Genomic DNA, 17,739 nt, shown 5'->3' with positions numbered 1-17,739 from the left:
AAATCAATTATCATGAAAAAGGGTACCCTAAAATTTAAGATTACAGATCAACAAAACAAATAGACTAAGAAAAAGGCGATTTGCAACAGGTTTTTAAGTTTCCGAAACAATCCAGCCACCCCAATCAGCACAGCACTAGCGAACCATTATAAACAGGAAGCAGATATCCATTCCAACATGGCACTCCAACATGTTCTGATGCCAACAATTATAAGCTTTATTTTGTTCCGACAAACAAACGCATCCAGCACTAGCACCCAACACATTTGTTAACACAATTACATGAGAAGTACCGATAACACTGGAGGTTAGCTTGTCCTTTGGGACTGATCCTGCAAGCACAACCCTAGACTACAACATACACTACACTACAGCAAAACCTAAGAGTTTACAGAATGTCACAGGCCTTGTCGAAGCCATGTGCATAGGTTGCGGAGCAGCAGAGGGTACAATTTACACCGAATCGACTACTTCAACCTGCTGTTGCGCGAGGTATCTTTCCCTCCGCTCTTTCTGCAATAAACACAAGTAATGATGGATTTTAGCATTGAACCGGACAGAGCCAGAAGATTTCATGTCACTGAGAGAGCCTGAGAGGTGTACCCATTCATCAATGACAAGCCCTTCACCAACAATTTTTGGGCCATTTTCTTCTGGAGGTTTCTTCCGTGCCTCAAGTGCAGCTTCTGCCTCAGCTAATTGGTTATTGAGCTTTTCCAGTTGCTTTGAAAAAGAATGAACGAGTGAGATCATTAGAATTCTAGTATCCATCAAAAGAATCACAATTACAAAATACTTATTATCATTTGCTTACAGGGCTTTGACCGTTTATATCCAAGAAAACAACCTTCAGGATCTTCTCAACAACAGCTTGATCCTTCTGTTCATCAAACTACATCAATAAAAAAAGGTTAGTTTTCCAGACAGAGGAAAGAACTACTGAGTCCATAAAAGATGTTACTGATAATTGGGGGAAAGTTGCATCCACATGATATAAACAAAAAACACAGCAAAAAGAAGGTTCAGATTTCTTTTTTCTCGAACACGCAGGAGAGCTGCATATCTTTGTATTGAAGAGGGAGCACTGGTCCAAAAACACAAACTCTTCCAAACAGAAAGCAATAAAACTCAGCCATGCACATCACCCTTGTTAGGTTTCATGCACCAACCAGATGAACCCAAAAGCTTAAGCTGTTGGAAAGAGGTGGACAATTCACTAATACTTCATAACACTCCCACTCACATGCAGCCGAAACAAGGCGCAAATGTAGAAATAAAGAAGGGAGCGGAGGAGTTAAAAGATGCCTCTACCAAGACTCGAACTCGAGACCTCTGGCTTTGATACCATGTTAGGTTTCATGCACCAACCAGATGAACCCAAAAACTTAAGCTGTTGGAAAGAGGTGGGCAATCCACTAATACTTCACAACAACCCTCACAAGGACATGAACACATCTTGGTCAAAATACAAGACATACTACAGATTACACTTTGCAGGAACATGATCCACAGAACACAACTGAACTAGCCAGTAGCCACAAGGCCATGAGCCTCTTCACAAGTTTCAGAGTTTCTGGAAACCTATAGCATATGCATCTCAAATCTCAATAATATCATGTATTGTATCACGGACAAGAAGCATAAATTGTCTCATGTTCCATTCAACTCAAAACACCAAATGCAGAATGGGCCAGATGTGTAAGTGTTGGAGTATATTGAGCCCAAGTGTATAGAGCATAGTCACAGAATTCGGGGTCGATGCCTCGTCCCACGACCCGGGAACGCCGTTCCGATTCAAGGGTCGGGGTCAAAGAGGGTCAGTGTCCCATTCAAGGTTGGATCGCGTCCCGGTTTGAGAGGAGTCGTAGCCCCATTGCTAGCAGATTTAATTGGGATAAGAAGGTTATTGATAGAGGATTGATGTGGTTTTTGTTAGATAATAAGCTGAGTACGTGTAGTATGATCTAGATGTACTATTTTGTATGTTTCTTATATGCTTGTGCAGATTAGTTTCTTCACTAGTAGCACATATATATATAGTTTTTGTCTTTTTAAAGACGCATCGACCCGAAGATATCGACCCGGATGAATCAGAGTCGCATTCCACATAATAATTTATCGTTCCATAGAGGTATACCCCCTTCGTACCACAATTTTATAAAGTGACGACCCTCGACCCTCGACCCCGTTCCTCGACCCGGTCGACCCAGAAACTTTGTGACTATGGTATAGAGGCACATGTATTGGATCTATATATACCCACCCATCTAGAGTTGGAGGAATAGACTAATCATCCCGTCATTATGGTATCAGAGCATCTGTGACCTGTGGACATCTCCTATTCTCAGCATGTCTGGATATAAATATTACCTGGTCATTGTTGATGATTTTTCTCATTACTCTTGGACTTTCCCTTTGCGCGCCAAGTCTGAGACTTTCTCTACCCTCCTCCACTTCTTTGCCTGGGTGTCCACTCAGTTCGGCCTCACCGTTAAGGCCGTCCAGTGTGACAACGGGCGGGAGTTCGATAACTCTACCTCCCGGACTTTCTTCCTGTCTCGGGGTGTTCAGCTGCGTATGTCTTGTCCGTATACCTCTCCTCAGAACGGCAAGGCTGAGCGGATGATTCGCACGACGAACGACGTCGTGCGCACCCTTATGATCCAGGCTTCTCTTCCCCCGCGCTTCTGGGCTGAGAGCCTCCACACCGCCACCTAACTGTTCAACCGTCTTCCGTCCACTGCTTCTCCTGCTCCCACCCCACACCACGCTCTTTTCGGTACCCCTCCTCGCTACGACCACCTTCGGGTCTTCGGGTGTGCGTGTTACCCTAACACGTCCGCCACCGCTTCTCACAAGCTGGCGCCCCGCTCGACTCGTTGTGTGTTCCTTGGGTACTCCCCTGACCACAAGGGGTACCGATGTTTTGACCTCACCTCTCGCCGCGTTCTGATCTCCCGACACGTTGTCTTCGACGAGTCGGATTTCCCCTACTCCACATCTTCCACACCTTCTCCTGATCCCGAGCTGGCGTCCCTGTTTCCGACTGACCCGGTGGTCCAGCCACCGTTACCTGTCTGTCCTTTTCCTGCAGGTATTCCCGGCGCACCGGCACCACTTCCGGTGATCCCTGCTGCGCCAAACGCGGCCCCGGTACCCGCGGTCGCGCCACGCGCGGCCCCGGTGCCTTCCCCTGCCCCTGCGCGGTACGCTCAGCCGGTGCAGGTGTACCGGCGTCGCTCGGCGCCGACCTCGGCGCCGCGGCGGTACGCTGAGCCGGTGCAGGTGTACCAGCGCCGTTCCGCGTCGACACCGGCGCCGCCTCCCGCTCCGGAGGCTCCTGCGACGCCGACACCGGAGCCGTCGCCGCCGCCGCCTCCTCCGGCTTCCTCTCGAGCAGAGCCGGAGGTGTACCACCCGCCAGTCGTCCATCGGGATTCTCGGCATATCCATCCCATGGTGACTCGGCGGATGGCGTCCCAGGCCGCGACTCTCTCCGCTACCGAGGGAGAGCCGCGGGTCTCTCCGGTACCCTCATCTGTCCGCGAAGCCTTGGCGGATCCTCACTGGCGTCGCGCGATGGAAAAAGAGTACGCGGCTCTTCTTGCCAACCAGACGTGGGACCTCATGCCGCGTCCGTCTGGTTGCAATGTGGTGACTGGCAAGTGGATCTGGACGCATAAGCGTCGAGCTGACGGCACACTGGAGCGCTACAAGGCTCGCTGGGTTCTCCGGGGGTTCACTCAGCGGCCTGGTGTGGACTATGATGAGACTTTCAGCCCGGTCGTGAAGCCCGCTACGGTGCGCACGGTTCTCTCGCTTGCGCTCTCGCGCACTTGGCCTGTGCACCAGCTGGACGTGAAGAATGCATTTCTTCACGGCACCTTGTCAGAGACTGTTTACTGCTCTCAGCCTGCGGGATTTGTGGACTCGAGTCGTCCGGATATGGTCTGCCGGCTCAACAAGTCTCTATATGGACTGAAGCAGGCTCCACGGGCTTGGTACTCTCGGTTCGCCATGTTCTTGCTGACACTGGGGTTCACCGAGGCCAAGTCTGACACGTCTCTCTTCATCTACCACCGTGGGGATGAGACGACATATCTGCTGCTATATGTCGATGACATTGTGCTCACAGCTTCCAGTCAGCAGTTGCTTCAGAGTGTCATCTCCTCTCTGCAGCAGGAGTTCGCTATGAAGGATCTTGGTCAGCTCCACCACTTCTTGGGTGTCACTGTTGAGCCTCGCCCGTCTGGTCTCCTTCTGCACCAGCGGCAGTACGCCCTCGATATTCTGGAGCGGGCTGGGATGACTGATTGCAAGCCCTGCTCCACTCCAGTAGACACTCAGGCGAAGCTATCTGCTGATCTGGGTGATCCGGTGGCTGACCCTACAGCCTACCGGAGTCTGGCCGGCGCTTTGCAGTACCTCACCTTCACCAGGCCGGACCTCACCTACGCTGTTCAGCAGGTCTGTCTCCACATGCATGATCCCCGGGAGTCACACCTTGCTGCGCTGAAGCGTCTCCTCCGGTACGTCCGTGGCACTGTGGACCTCGGCCTGGTACTTCACCGCTCGTCCTCTACTGAGCTGGTGGTCTACACCGACGCTGACTGGGCTGGCTGCCCGGACACTCGTCGCTCCACCTCCGGCTACGCCGTCTTCCTGGGCGGCAACCTGGTCTCCTGGTCGTCCAAGCGGCAGCCGGTTGTCTCCCGCTCCAGTGCCGAGGCGGAGTACCGGGCTGTCGCTAACGGCGTGGCGGAGGCGTCCTGGCTGCGACAGCTCTTGGCGGACACATGCATGAAGCATTAAATGTAGTTGAAAAAAATAACTAATTACACAGTCTAACTGATTAGCACGAGATGAATATTTTAAGCCAAATTAGTTCATGATTGGACATTATTTGTCAAGTAACAACGAAACGTGCTACAGTGACTTTTCACCCAACTTTTCGCGAACTAAACGCGGCCTATGCCTTGTATTACAAAAATAATACAGTACTGAGACATTGTTTGGAAACATAGAGTAAAGAATTTAATTTACTGGACAGCAAAGCTAAGACATGGATCAACCTACGAGGAAAAGATGGCATTGTAAGTAAGAAGAAATAAACACTCAAAAATTCTCAGTTCCCCTGTACACATGAAAAAGGCTCTAGAAAATGAGCACATGTGATTTTGCTTTATATCATGTAATATATTACACAAACTAACGGTAAGGGGGTGATATGGACCTTGCGAGCGTGTAACGGTTCAGCCCAAATACTCTCTACAATCAAATTACAGGCAGATGCCATAAATTCTCATTATGTGGCAACCACTAACCAACCTTAACAACCCTTATAATCCACCCTAACAGTCCTTAATCACTAAATTGCATAACTAACTTATTGGGTGTTTGGTTTGCAGGAATAGAATGGTCAGTAAATTAATCCTAACTCGGAATGTATCTTGCTTGTTCAGTTTGGGGAATAAAATGAGCTAGTCCTTCACAGCATGTAACATTTATAAGCTTTTTAAGCCTAATGCAACAAGAATGGTGTCACCCTACCAAAATCAGTCTAATGCAATAAGAATGGTGCCAAAATCATACACATAAAGGACAAATCCACCCTAGGTGAGGAGGTCCCCAAAACCAGACACCCGATAAATTAAATACCCAACTTAGTGGGCTTACTTTAGCCACAAGCTCGAAATAAGACTCCTTGCCCAGCTCATCCTACACATGGTGTCTGCCAACAATGTGTCAACTCTCTTGCCACCTCATAAACTTCCTTTTCAACACGAACAGTATCATCTCTGGGAGTTTTTTCTTAGCCTTAGAGGAGATCCACCACGTGACCTCCCACCTAGGCCATCACATATGACTAAGGCGGTAAGGCACTCACCTCTACAGTTACCATACTCTCCCACCTCTTTAACCAGCCATGATTTTGGAAGAAATCAAACAAGAACGCAGGAAAAGCTACTAACCAGTTCTGGTGCATATTCCATTTGTCCCTTCACCTTCAAGCTCAAAATCTTGAATTTGACCTTGCACTTCTGTAGAATATTCTCATTATTCTCTGGGTGCTCCACAAACTTAAAAACTGGAAAGTTAGGAAAATGAAAAGATAAGCACAAAAACAGAACACTGGAAACCTTGTTGTTATTCAAGTACAGATCCAAGTCATAGCAGTATTACCAGTTGCTATAACAGTCTCCCCGGGGGCGAGGACAGCTCCAGGAGGGCGCATGAAGCAACTCTTGGGTGCAGTTGTTTGAAACTAGTGATTTCAATGTCAGTTAACAGACAGAAAAATGAATCATTACCAACAAAACTAGTGTATACACTGCTAATTCAACACATACTATGTTAGAATAGACTTGTGCAATGAGATATGACATACAAACCTTAAATGCTACATGAGACTTGCTTGTATTCTTTATCCTAATTGCACTTTTGACCTGCTTTCCTGGTTCATCTATACAAGGCAAAGATGGGAATGTCATTAGCTAATAGTTTGTCTTCACAAAATAGCAAATGTTAAATAAACATGAGATTGAATGGAAACTTCCTTCTTGTTTGTTGGTGCTGTTACTCATTAGAACATAAGAACACAACTGATTATGCAAGTATTAACTATTAAGCTGAACGCAAATCAAGACTGGGAATGATTTAGCCAATCAAGCATTTTTCTTGTCCATTTTTTTTCCTCGAACATGAAGGAGAGCTGCGTATCTTTGTATTAACTAGTAAGAGGAGAAAGGGGTTGGTCCAATTGCAAACAGCACCTCACCTTGGACCAGAGCGAGGGCTGCAGAAACCTGGTAGAACTACAACACAAATGAAACTAGGACGGGATCACAGTTTTTCTTGTCCATTGAATAGTAACTATCTGATTCTGACAAGGATTCTAGTCCTAGGCAGCATTTCAGCTTCAATATAGTAACAAGATACTTGGCATTCAAAGAGTTGATAATTTGCTGGAGTTCATTTCGAGTTTCTGTGAACCCCAGAAAACTAGGCTTTAACCTTCATGCCATATTTGATTGTTTGCTGATCTGTTAACCGGTAATACAATTTTCTGAACATTGCAACCTACAATAACTGCCTTATTCATGTAACAGAATGTCGCAAAACGATAATAAAAAATTATGCTAACAGATCTAAGAGTATTCTAAGATCACCAGAAAGTTGCACAAAATTTGCACAATAGGTAAAGTTCTACCACAGCACAATAATTATGTATCATTTAAATGTTCAGCTGCAGCAAACTTGTGCATCATAGCATCAACAATCAGCCCAAAAAAAATTGCAAATAAAGTAGATCATAATCTCATTCCCCCCATCTACCAGGGTAGGAATTCTATCGCCCAAGTGCTAGATACCAAGCAACTGCTGCAAACAGACATTTTATCACACCAACATATGACATTAAAGCTATACACATGCTAATCTTAGGGCATTCCCAGTGAGACACCAGCAAGTAGTTTCCATACCTTGCCATGTCACATGGACACCATTTTGTTTCCAATGCACCATGTCTATCCATAGGCCAAGAAATTAATTATTTCACTCAATCTTATCCCTCCTATCCACCACTCACCAATCTTCCCCACCTATTATGAAGACACCATTGCTCAGAGATCGACCCCCCCCCCCCCCCCCCCCAGATTCTTGTGTGGATTATAAGAATCCAACCACCCAGACTATAAGAATCCAATTATCTTCCTCGATCAATCAACCCTACTATGTGGAGATTATTTGGAGAATGAGTGAGGGGGGCGAGAAAGGGATAACGTAATTTATTAGGGGCAGAATCCAGATTATAATCCTTATCCACTATCCAGATTCTTACAACCCCTTATGAGATCCAAAACAGGCCTTGCATGAGACCCGATTTCTTCCTCTCATGATCTCATCCCTCTCTCTCTCTCTTATTTAATATAGTGCCAAATCAGCTAAAAAAAATCTGAGGTGGCAACATAATTAATGCTATGGACACCATCCTACTTGAAGTTCAGTTTCAGAATCTTGTACTAAAATTCACCAATGTACTCCCTGCTGGAACTTCTACGTGTCCACTAAGATTTATCGAACTCATAGATTGATGATATAACCAGTACAATCTACACCAAGATCAAGAAAACCTGGTGGAAATGGAGCCAGGGTATTATCCCAGTCGCCCACCAAAACCAAACCCCAACGAACACATTCCAAGGATCAAGCACGCCAAATCGGCCTACAAGATCCCACTTCCTCCACAGTAACTTCGGAATAGCTAAGATCGCGCAAAACTAATAAAGAATTGCAGAAAAACATGGCGGAATCAAAGGGTTTTAGGCATGCGACCTAAGCAGATCGGGCAAAAATGGCAACTTTCCTTCCCCAGACTACTCGAGAGGAGATCCCATAATTAAACAAGCAGGAGTTAAAAGAGCTTTAATTTCTCAAGTCCTCACATGGGAAGTAGAGCTTATTGGCCGGATCGAGCCTGAGGCGGCGGCGGGCAGGCAGCAGCGACTTGGCCACGGACGAGATCGATCCCGCCGACGCCCCCTGCGCGCCTCCGTCCCCAGCGACGGGCGCCTCGTGGCCGTACCGGCCAGCGGAGTGGTGGATCCCGGACGAGGACGACTGCGGTGTCGCCGGCGCCGGCGCCCCGCCCGCCTGCCGGAAGGGCATACGGCAGAGGTTCCAGAGCTTCCCGCCGCCGGAGTCGCCTCCAGCGGGCGCGTGCCTCTCCTCGCCGGAGATCGCCATGAGGCAAGTTACCAGTTACCACGCCAGGTGCGGTGAGGCTTGTGTGGTCCGGGCTGGCTGCGCTCACGCTCCCCAGTCTTCTAAAGTGATCTCCTTTTCTTTCAACGTTCACCTCCAGCTTTCGCTACAGTGCGTTCTGCATCCTTGATCTCGCCCCTTTTATCGCGTCTTTTTCCGGTTGACTTTTATATGATGGCCTGTGGACTGCGGCTTTATGCTGCTGCTGCTACAGTGAAGCTAATCATGGGCCCGTGATGGATCCTACTGTTTTTCTATGCACCGCCGGAGGAACTAGGAAGGAGGTGACAGCAGTGAAACTCTGAAAGCAGACATGTTCCTGTCCAATTGTAGATTGCAGCTTGCTTTTGTCAATTCTTCCCCGGCGATGGTGGCCGGTGTAGGAGCGGCAGCATCTACGGTAGTGCACCATGACCGCACTAAAATTTTCTTTGCAGTAAGCAGCTTACTTGGACAACCTTAGATAGAGCTGAGGGCCTGAGGTTGTAGTGTTGCCTCACAGTTCTAGATATATGTGGCAACATCGGTTTTCTTCCAATTTTAGAAATTAGAATCTGTTTATCGCTCAACTAAATATGCTGCTGCAGATCTGCACCAAAATGATGGCACCAAACTTTTTTTGAGATTAATTATGGCACCAAACTTTAGCTAGTCTTTGGTGTAAAAAATGAACTGCCGTATCGTGGCCGAGTCGTGCCACATGTGTGGTAGCAAATCAAAACATCCGCTGAAATCTAGATTTATAAGTTGAGGTTAGATGCAGTGGCGGAGCCATGATTAAAATCTACTTATGGCGGAGGCACGGAGCGGCAAAGAATGAAGAACTGCAGAGGCAGCTGAGGGTGATGACACCTTTGTACGTTAATTTTTTATGGTTCAACTTTAGGAAAATAGGCTTGTTATAGACTGACGATTCAAAAGTCTAAAGTCTAAAATTATTTGCAGCAGATTACTTATCTCCCACATTCTATATATTCTTTCTCTCCATTACCAATAATATTTTTTTACGTGTTGGTAGTCTGTGCTGTAGCAGATTACTCAAAAGGATAAAAGATAGTGTGGAGGGAGGAATCCCCCTACATTTGAGTAAGAGGGAGGTGTGTTATGGCGATCACAAAAAAAAAGGTATTGGCGATGAAATTGGTAGTCTGTTGGAGTACCTCCCATTATCAAAAGAATATATTTTTAGTATTAGGGAGAGAAATTGGTAATTTGTTGGGGATGCTCTAGACGTTTTATCTTCGTTTTCCTCTAGTTTTCAGCCGAACAAACCTCTATTTTTATGGTGACAGACCCCTCGTAAGAACTAGTGTCGGATGATACATTTGGCCCCCCAGGTATGGCGGCCGTCACGGCTCGCCATACTGGTGGCTCCACCACTGGTTAGAGGTGGTAACGTATTATGGTCCTAGTGCTCTCTTCATAACCCAGCTTGATCCTTATATACTTTTAATTTAAAATTATATAAGATAAGAGTTCGATCTTTTTAGAGCCCGATTCTTATATTATCTAAGTTGTATAAAATTTGAGACCCTTTGGCACCTCTAGTTGTGGTGCATTGTGGCGAGATGTGGTGGCCAAATGCATACGGTGTTAAAGTGATTGATACAACCGGTAATAGGTTTAAATGGAAATAAACTACGGTTAATAACGGGTAATAAACTATCACACGATCAATATTATAATGCTAGTGTATAAGCTAGCAATAATTTTTCATTATTAGGTGGTTATTGTTTTTGTTATCTTATAATAGAATTGTTAAGTTTATACTTTTACTTATCTTGTGGAACATCTGTGCATTATACATATTAAAAAGTATGAATCAGGTCTCTTCTTCAAAGAACAACACCTCTGCATGTAAATGAAAATGCAAAACATAATGTTAATTGTTTATGCACCTTTATGTAAGATGTCTAAAGGAAAAGAAACATGTCACTTGGAAGGAGAAAAAGTATGAGAGGGAAAGAAGACACTATCTTTAAAAGAGAAAATACAACACGTGCAATTGGAAAAGTCAAAATTCTATTATTGCTTAAAGAGGAAAGCAACCATCAACTAAAGAGTTTGGATAACAGAGGCATCAATAAATTAAACTCAAGCTACAATTTGCGTTTAAATATTCCATTGAGTTTCACAAGCTTTTGTGATTTGTATGGATAATAAATATTTTTTTAACAATTTATGCCCTTAACCTCCGGACCACATTTATTTGTTAAGTATATTCTATTAATTTTACACTAATTATTGCTATTCTTTACAATTGAGACCAGAAAAGGTCATTATTGGGACAACAATTCCATAGCTTCGGTGAGAGTAATGCTCGAAATAGCATCACCAAATGATTGGCTAGAATAGTAGTTAATTGAACTTCTATCCGCTTAAAAAATAACCACTACTTAGATTTTAGAAGTTGCTATTGTTACCATGCTTACTACATGGCTATGGAAAACCTTTTACGTAAAGTGTTGTGGATTTATCATACTATAGTAGGGATGAGTATTGATGGTTAAAAAAGTATTTATTATAGGGACTAAGATCTAATAAAATCAGAGCTAAAGGTTATACAGGTGGATAAGCCTCCTGTGATTTTTTGCTCACATCTATGCTACGCACTCAACAGGAAATTATACTACTGCTTTTCTTAATTGAAGAGGATACTTCAAATTCACATTAGCTTTCAAGGAAGAAACATATCTGCAATGTTTGCAGCTTTTGCTAGAGTTAGAGATATACAAAGGTTAAAAGAAGCATATTTGCTACACGAATATTTAGCTATCAAACACACATATACATGTTCTTTGTTGCTCTATGATATGAGACCTCGTTTGCCCTAGAATTGAAGGAACATTATCTCGTAAAAAAAAATACACAGCATCAACTTATACAAACATTCAAATTATTCAGAAAATGTTTTCATATGTTTTTGTTGCGTACACACCACTAAGAGAAAGTAACAGGGACCAAACATTTCAGGAAACATTTAGCTGCTAAAGTCTAAACCAAAGCCATCAGTCCACTAGATTCCAGATCCTAATTGCAAAGCCGCAAGCAAATCCAACCTCTCGTACCCATAAAAATTGCCCAAAAAACCTTAAAAAGTATCAAAAACAAATTAAATCTCCTATCAAAAGAATGTCATGCCACGTGGCAACGTAATAGTGGCCGACGAACCTGCGCAGCGGATAAGAAAGATCCCATCCCTCGCGCTACCCAGACGAACAATAGCCTTTCCTCGCACTCGCTCCCCTGCATTTACCATTTTGCCCTCGTCGGCGGCGCCGACCAGCCGCCGCCGCGTCCGGCGAAACGACCGGCTGTAGGACCAAAGGGGTGCTCCATGGCGGCCATATCGTCGCTTCCCTTCGCGGCGCTGCGCGGAGCCTCCGAGTGGAGGCTGTCGTCCACGGCGGCGGCCGTCTCCGGTACCGTCGTGCTCAGCGCGAGGGCTCGGCGGTCCTCGCGCTCGGTGGTGCGGTGTGTGGCCACGGCGGGCGGTGAGCTATCTCTGTGGGTCCTGTCGGGGTTGTAGCTGCAGCGCTATCTCAAGCTAGCGAATCCGAATCAATCACTATCCAATCTGTGCGATTCACCGCAAGAAACTTCCTCCTCATCCCAAATTCACCCACCAATGTGCAATTCCTGGCCTTGCCAGCCGTGGTGCCTCCTTCACCGATGTTAACTCAGATTCTTCTGTGGTGGTCGTCTTGCTCCCTGCAGTGAGCTGGTGTGGCTTTTGTTGGCAATAAATTCTAGTTTTTTTTTTATTCTAGCTCTATGCATCCATAGCTCTATCCAACTCTTCACCCAAAGAAGTTTTGTCGTGTAGAATATAATCATGAGCAGTTAATTTATAGAGTATAGACTTTTAGCATACAGTGTAGAATGAGATCAATGCAATAACAAGCCCAATCCTATATTTTGTAAGACCAATCCTTAATCCTTCTTAATATAATGACGCGCAGTCCTATTGTTGGTTCGAGAAAAAAATTAACAAACAACTTGTCATGTCTACTTTCAAACAAATTGTAAATCACTTAAAATCACTTATCAAGTATTTTCTACTGGACCATGGTAACTCACACACTGTTCAATATATTCCCACTAAAACTTATTGGATCCGATGCAGAACATCTTGTTTGTGTAAGGCCCTGTTTAGTTCCCAAAAAATTTTCTACAGTACCCGTCACATCGAATTTTTGGACACATGCATAGAACATTAAATTTAGTTGAAAAAAATAACTAATTACACGGTCTAACTGATTAGCACTAGACGAATCTTTTAAGCCTAATTAGTCAATAATTGGACATACATTGTCAAATAACAACGAAAGTGTTACAGTGTCAAAACCCAAACATTTTCGCGAACTAGACAGGGCCAGCATAGTACAGAAATTATTTGTGCACCTTCTAATTTATTTATAATCTTGTGCAGATGTCCCACCTACTGTTGCAGAAACAAAGCTGAACTTCCTTAAGTCATACAAACGCCCTATCCCAAGCATTTACAGTACAGTCCTACAAGAACTTTTGATTCAGCAACATCTGATGAGATACAAAAGAACCTATCAGTACGATCCTGTGTTTGCTCTTGGTTTTGTTACTGTCTACGATCAGCTCATGGAAGGGTACCCCAGCAACGAGGACCGGGATTCCATCTTCAAGGCATATATAACAGCGTTAAATGAAGATCCTGATCAATACAGGTACATCTCATAGCCCACATATCTGGCTTTGTAGCCATGTTAGTACTGTAGCAATCATAAACTGTGCTATATCATAATACATTCTTAAAAGATATTTTTGAATACTGTAACATTGAAACATGCGCTTATTCTTTTAAGGATAATTGTTGTTATTCTAATCCATTAATTGTGCATGAAACGTATTTTACTCTTCAACTTTTTTGCAAAATCTGGATTTTTTTTTCTTTGAGAAGGATTTTACCAGCATATTTGCTTTACCTCCTTTATATTTCTGAGGTACAGTAGTTAAATGTTTACAATGTTTTTTTTGGATCACTAGATACTATCTTTCTTGGCATCAATAACAACTTAAGCATTTTGGGGCACTAGTTGGCAACTTGGCATCCATAAAGTCTCTTTCCTCAGATAGTAACATTTCTATTTTGAACAATCCAAATAAATGTTCTTTTGTCTGCTGTACAGAGCTGATGCACAAAAGATGGAAGAGTGGGCACGTTCTCAGAATGGTAACTCGTTAGTTGACTTCTCCAGAGATGGAGAAATAGAGGCCATTCTGAAAGACATATCAGAAAGGGCCAAGGGTACGGGAAACTTCAGCTACAGTCGGTTCTTTGCAGTTGGCTTGTTCCGTTTGCTTGAGCTTGCAAATGCAACGGAGCCAACAGTTCTAGACAAGGTTGTTCCTGCCATTATTGATTTCTTTTGTGCATTTCTCGTTAGTTGTTGCTTGTGCTCTCAATTATGCTTCCTATTTACCTATAAGCTTCTTTACCAAGAGATTTTTATGGAAAGGACTCACTTTTTATTTGTCTTATTTGTGGCTAAAGTGCACACAGTTTTGCCTAAGTCAATTCATCTTCTGATCTGAATTTTATATTCAATATTCACAACTGCTTTAGGATCCATGCAGTGTTCATTACAAGAAAACATTGAACCACTTATAACTGCAGTCATTTGTGAGATCTTATTGTCTTTACATATTTTTCTTTTTTATACTGGCCTGTTCAATATTGTTCTCCAAGGGATTGCAAATATGCTAATTGTTAAGGCGTGCGAGTCAGTTTGGAATCGATCCGTGTTCTATGATGTTTCTAAAAAAGTAGAAAATAACAATTAGGGTTCAAGGTAAGTCTGCTAGGTAGCATTTAGCATCCTCTAGGAGACTAGGACCTATTCAGATAATTCTATAAGCAGAATCATCAAAGTTAGGCTTCCTTCTACAAACTTCATTTGACCTTGACAAGACACCTCTGATTTTAATGGTGTGCTCTTCTACCTAGTACAATCGGGTAGCCTTGTCACTAACTGTATTTACAGTTTTTTGTTCATAAATGTTGTTAGCTGGTGCTTGGGCCTATGATAGATTGCCCTTCAATTGTAAGTTACCATTTTTGCACATGCAATGCAGTGTAGCACATGCTGATAAAGTCATTTTTTTGTAATGTGTAACAAATGTTTCAGCTAAGCATTTGAGCAGTTTAGGTGGTGCTTGGTGTTGATATCAGAATTGTATGCACTTATTCCCTGTTACATCGCTAATATTTCCAGCGAGCACTGACTTCATTTCTCGCTTGATAGCTTTGCGCTGCATTAAACGTCAATAAAAGAAGTGTGGATAGGGACCTCGATGTTTACCGCAATATACTCTCGAAGTTGGTTCAAGCTAAGGAACTTCTCAAGGAATACATCGATAGGTAAATACCATATCCCAGTAATACATTAATGTTTTGTCACTTTACATGTCATTTAAGTTGGACATATTCATTAAATGATACCACTAAGCTATTCAAGGAGTTTCTGTTGTGAGTTAAATGTGAGATATATAACCTCATCATTGAATTTTACCCTTTTGGGCCACTTGAATCGCTCCTCTTTTAGTAAGGACTGTGAGTTGCTTGGTTTATATGCTCTCCACCCTTTTGCACTGTCCACCTTGCCCATACGTTTACTGTTTTGGACTGTCATTCCAGTGACAGAAAACTCACCCAACTTAACTATATTGGCAGGGAAAAGAAGAAGAGAGAAGAAAGATCAGAAGCTCCAAAGCCGAACGAAGCTGTTACGAAATTTGATGGAAACCTTTATTCCATGAGGCATTAGGTCAGCCTTTCGCAGAGGAGGGTCACCACGGATAACAGAATTAACAGTAACATCTGGACTGTATCGAGAAATATCAATCCTTTCACCACAGAGACATCTTTGGCTGCTCGTCGTGTGGTGTAGCATTCTGCCGTACAAAAGGATGCAGATTATTCTTACTATTGGACAGATATTTTGTATTTATCTCATGTGTCTTCAAATGTATTCATTCTCTTCGCTTGGTCGAAAGTATATGAAGAGGTATGTGGGGATCAATGTTACTCATAAGCTGAGAAATATAGCTTTCCTCTTTTTGTATCTCGGTGGCGATAACTCGAGGCTGTGTGTGTTCACTAGTATATTGTGATGATCAGTTGATGTGTTGTTTATCTGAATTTCTGTGTACCGGGCTCCGTGAACTGGAAAATATCTTAGGTGGAGAAGTACAAGGTATTCGACCATATTTTGTGCTGGATCCACGCGTGTGAGAAAACTGCAGCATTTTCACTTGGCTGGTTGGACAGAACAAACAACTTAAATAAAATTGGACTGAACTAGAGCTAGGAAACAGAGCCTCACACCCATTTTGATTTTGGGTTCCAAAACCAAGATTATTTTGGCCGATATTTCCCAGCCCCAGGCACTCCGAAGACCACAAATCAGAGGCGCTCGAAGCGCCCTCCTCCCAATCACGGCCCTCCACGTGTCCCAAGGCCCTTCGCCAGCATTGGACCATGCAGATAAGGCCCGGATAAGGCAGCGCCCATCGCGGCCGTCAAATAGATCACATCCGCTCGACGGCCGTCCGATCTGCCACGCGGGGATAACACCGGAATTTCTTATTTGTACCCCGTGACGAGCCGTCTCCCCCCGCCACACGCACACCACCCACCGGACCTGAGCACACCAGCAAGGACAGCAAGGAGGAGCAGCCATGGCCTCGTCGGTGGCCGCCGCGGCGAGCACATTCCTGGGCACCCGCCTGGCGGACCCGGCGCCGCAGAACGGGCGCATCATGGCCCGGTTCGGGTTCGGCAAGAAGCCGGCGGCCCCGAAGAAGGCGGCCAAGACGTCGACCATCTCCGACCGGCCGCTGTGGTTCCCCGGCGCGGTGGCGCCCGACTACCTCGACGGGTCGCTGGTCGGCGACTACGGGTTCGACCCGTTCGGGCTCGGCAAGCCGGTGGAGTATCTGCAGTTCGACCTGGACTCGCTGGACCAGAACCTGGCCAAGAACGAGGCCGGCGGCATCATCGGCACCCGGTTCGAGTCCTCGGAGGTCAAGTCCACCCCGCTCCAGCCCTACAGCGAGGTCTTCGGCCTCCAGCGGTTCCGCGAGTGCGAGCTCATCCACGGCCGCTGGGCCATGCTCGCCACCCTCGGCGCCCTCTCCGTCGAGTGGCTCACCGGCGTCACCTGGCAGGACGCCGGCAAGGTACATGCGCATTTGCTTTCATTAGTAATCCCATGCCGGCCGCATACTAATATAATACTAGTATGATGTGCAAGAATTATTGATGAACGCTGATGATGATGGCAGGTGGAGCTGGTGGACGGGTCGTCCTACCTGGGGCAGCCGCTGCCCTTCTCCATCTCGACGCTCATCTGGATCGAGGTGCTGGTGATCGGGTACATCGAGTTCCAGCGCAACGCGGAGCTGGACCCGGAGAAGAGGCTCTACCCGGGGGGCTCCTACTTCGACCCGCTCGGCCTGTCGGCCGACCCGGAGAAGAAGGAGCGGCTGCAGCTGGCGGAGATCAAGCACGCGCGCCTCGCCATGGTCGCCTTCCTCGGCTTCGCCGTGCAGGCCGCCGCCACCGGCAAGGGCCCGCTCAACAACTGGGCCACCCACCTCAGTGACCCGCTGCACACCACCATCTTCGACACGTTCGGAGCAGGATCCTCTTAAGCCCGCCCGCCCGCCGCCATTGCTAGCTCCGTCCATCGATCCAAGCCTTGAGTTAACTGTGATCTCGGTCTCGGCTATCATACGCTGGAGACGATGGATGTGAATCCGTCCGTGGTATCATTTTGTGATGAGTGAGAGGGTGTGGGAAGATCCATCCTATCCTTTGTTAATGGAGGACTTGTTGATTAGGAGAACCGCTGCTAGCTGCTGGGACTTGGTGATTTGTAATATATGAACCAGTGATGATGAATTAATGCATTCACTTGTACATCTTGAGGTGATATA

General features: G+C 45.3%; 3 protein-coding genes across 3 annotated transcripts; 2 read left to right on the top strand and 1 right to left on the bottom strand.

The window, feature by feature from the left end:
- Window positions 1-146: 146 nt before the first annotated feature.
- On the bottom strand, window positions 147-8,939 carry LOC120691308 (vesicle-associated protein 4-2-like). The gene is made up of 7 exons (XM_039974354.1): window positions 8,445-8,939; window positions 6,393-6,463; window positions 6,184-6,265; window positions 5,973-6,088; window positions 815-892; window positions 604-723; window positions 147-513 (listed from the first exon to the last, which is right to left on the bottom strand). The coding sequence occupies exons 1-7, from the start codon at window positions 8,743-8,745 to the stop codon at window positions 454-456; spliced, it is 828 nt and encodes a 275-aa protein (XP_039830288.1). The 5' UTR covers window positions 8,746-8,939; the 3' UTR covers window positions 147-453.
- A 3,029-nt stretch (window positions 8,940-11,968) lies between these two features.
- On the top strand, window positions 11,969-15,940 carry LOC120691299 (protein THYLAKOID FORMATION1, chloroplastic-like). Its single transcript, XM_039974347.1, has 5 exons — window positions 11,969-12,257; window positions 13,196-13,466; window positions 13,929-14,142; window positions 15,045-15,160; window positions 15,473-15,940. The coding sequence occupies exons 1-5, from the start codon at window positions 12,101-12,103 to the stop codon at window positions 15,564-15,566; spliced, it is 852 nt and encodes a 283-aa protein (XP_039830281.1). The 5' UTR covers window positions 11,969-12,100; the 3' UTR covers window positions 15,567-15,940.
- Window positions 15,941-16,320: 380 nt separating this feature from the next.
- Window positions 16,321-17,739, top strand: LOC120691291 (chlorophyll a-b binding protein CP29.1, chloroplastic-like). The gene is made up of 2 exons (XM_039974337.1): window positions 16,321-16,980; window positions 17,086-17,739. Exons 1-2 carry the CDS (start codon window positions 16,480-16,482, stop codon window positions 17,452-17,454), a joined length of 870 nt encoding a protein of 289 aa, XP_039830271.1. The 5' UTR covers window positions 16,321-16,479; the 3' UTR covers window positions 17,455-17,739.

Source organism: Panicum virgatum, chromosome 2K, assembly GCF_016808335.1.
Source record: "Panicum virgatum strain AP13 chromosome 2K, P.virgatum_v5, whole genome shotgun sequence".
NCBI lineage: Eukaryota > Viridiplantae > Streptophyta > Magnoliopsida > Poales > Poaceae > Panicum > Panicum virgatum.
This window is presented reverse-complemented; position numbering and strand designations above follow the sequence as displayed.

Bases quoted from the DNA above. Each gene is read 5' to 3' on its own strand.
- LOC120691308 (XM_039974354.1), bottom strand. From the start codon at position 8,745: ATGGCGATCTCCGGCGAGGAGAGGCACGCGCCCGCTGGAGGCGACTCC. The intron at 6,266-6,392 runs GTTTGTATGTCA...TGAAATCACTAG, and splicing joins AGTCTCATGTAGCATTTAAG to TTTCAAACAACTGCACCCAA. The intron at 6,089-6,183 runs GTAATACTGCTA...CTAACTTTCCAG, and splicing joins GGAGACTGTTATAGCAACTG to TTTTTAAGTTTGTGGAGCAC.
- LOC120691299 (XM_039974347.1), top strand. From the start codon at position 12,101: ATGGCGGCCATATCGTCGCTTCCCTTCGCGGCGCTGCGCGGAGCCTCC. The intron at 13,467-13,928 runs GTACATCTCATA...TCTGCTGTACAG, and splicing joins GAAGATCCTGATCAATACAG to AGCTGATGCACAAAAGATGG. The intron at 14,143-15,044 runs GTTGTTCCTGCC...CTCGCTTGATAG, and splicing joins AGCCAACAGTTCTAGACAAG to CTTTGCGCTGCATTAAACGT.
- LOC120691291 (XM_039974337.1), top strand. From the start codon at position 16,480: ATGGCCTCGTCGGTGGCCGCCGCGGCGAGCACATTCCTGGGCACCCGC. The intron at 16,981-17,085 runs GTACATGCGCAT...TGATGATGGCAG, and splicing joins CCTGGCAGGACGCCGGCAAG to GTGGAGCTGGTGGACGGGTC.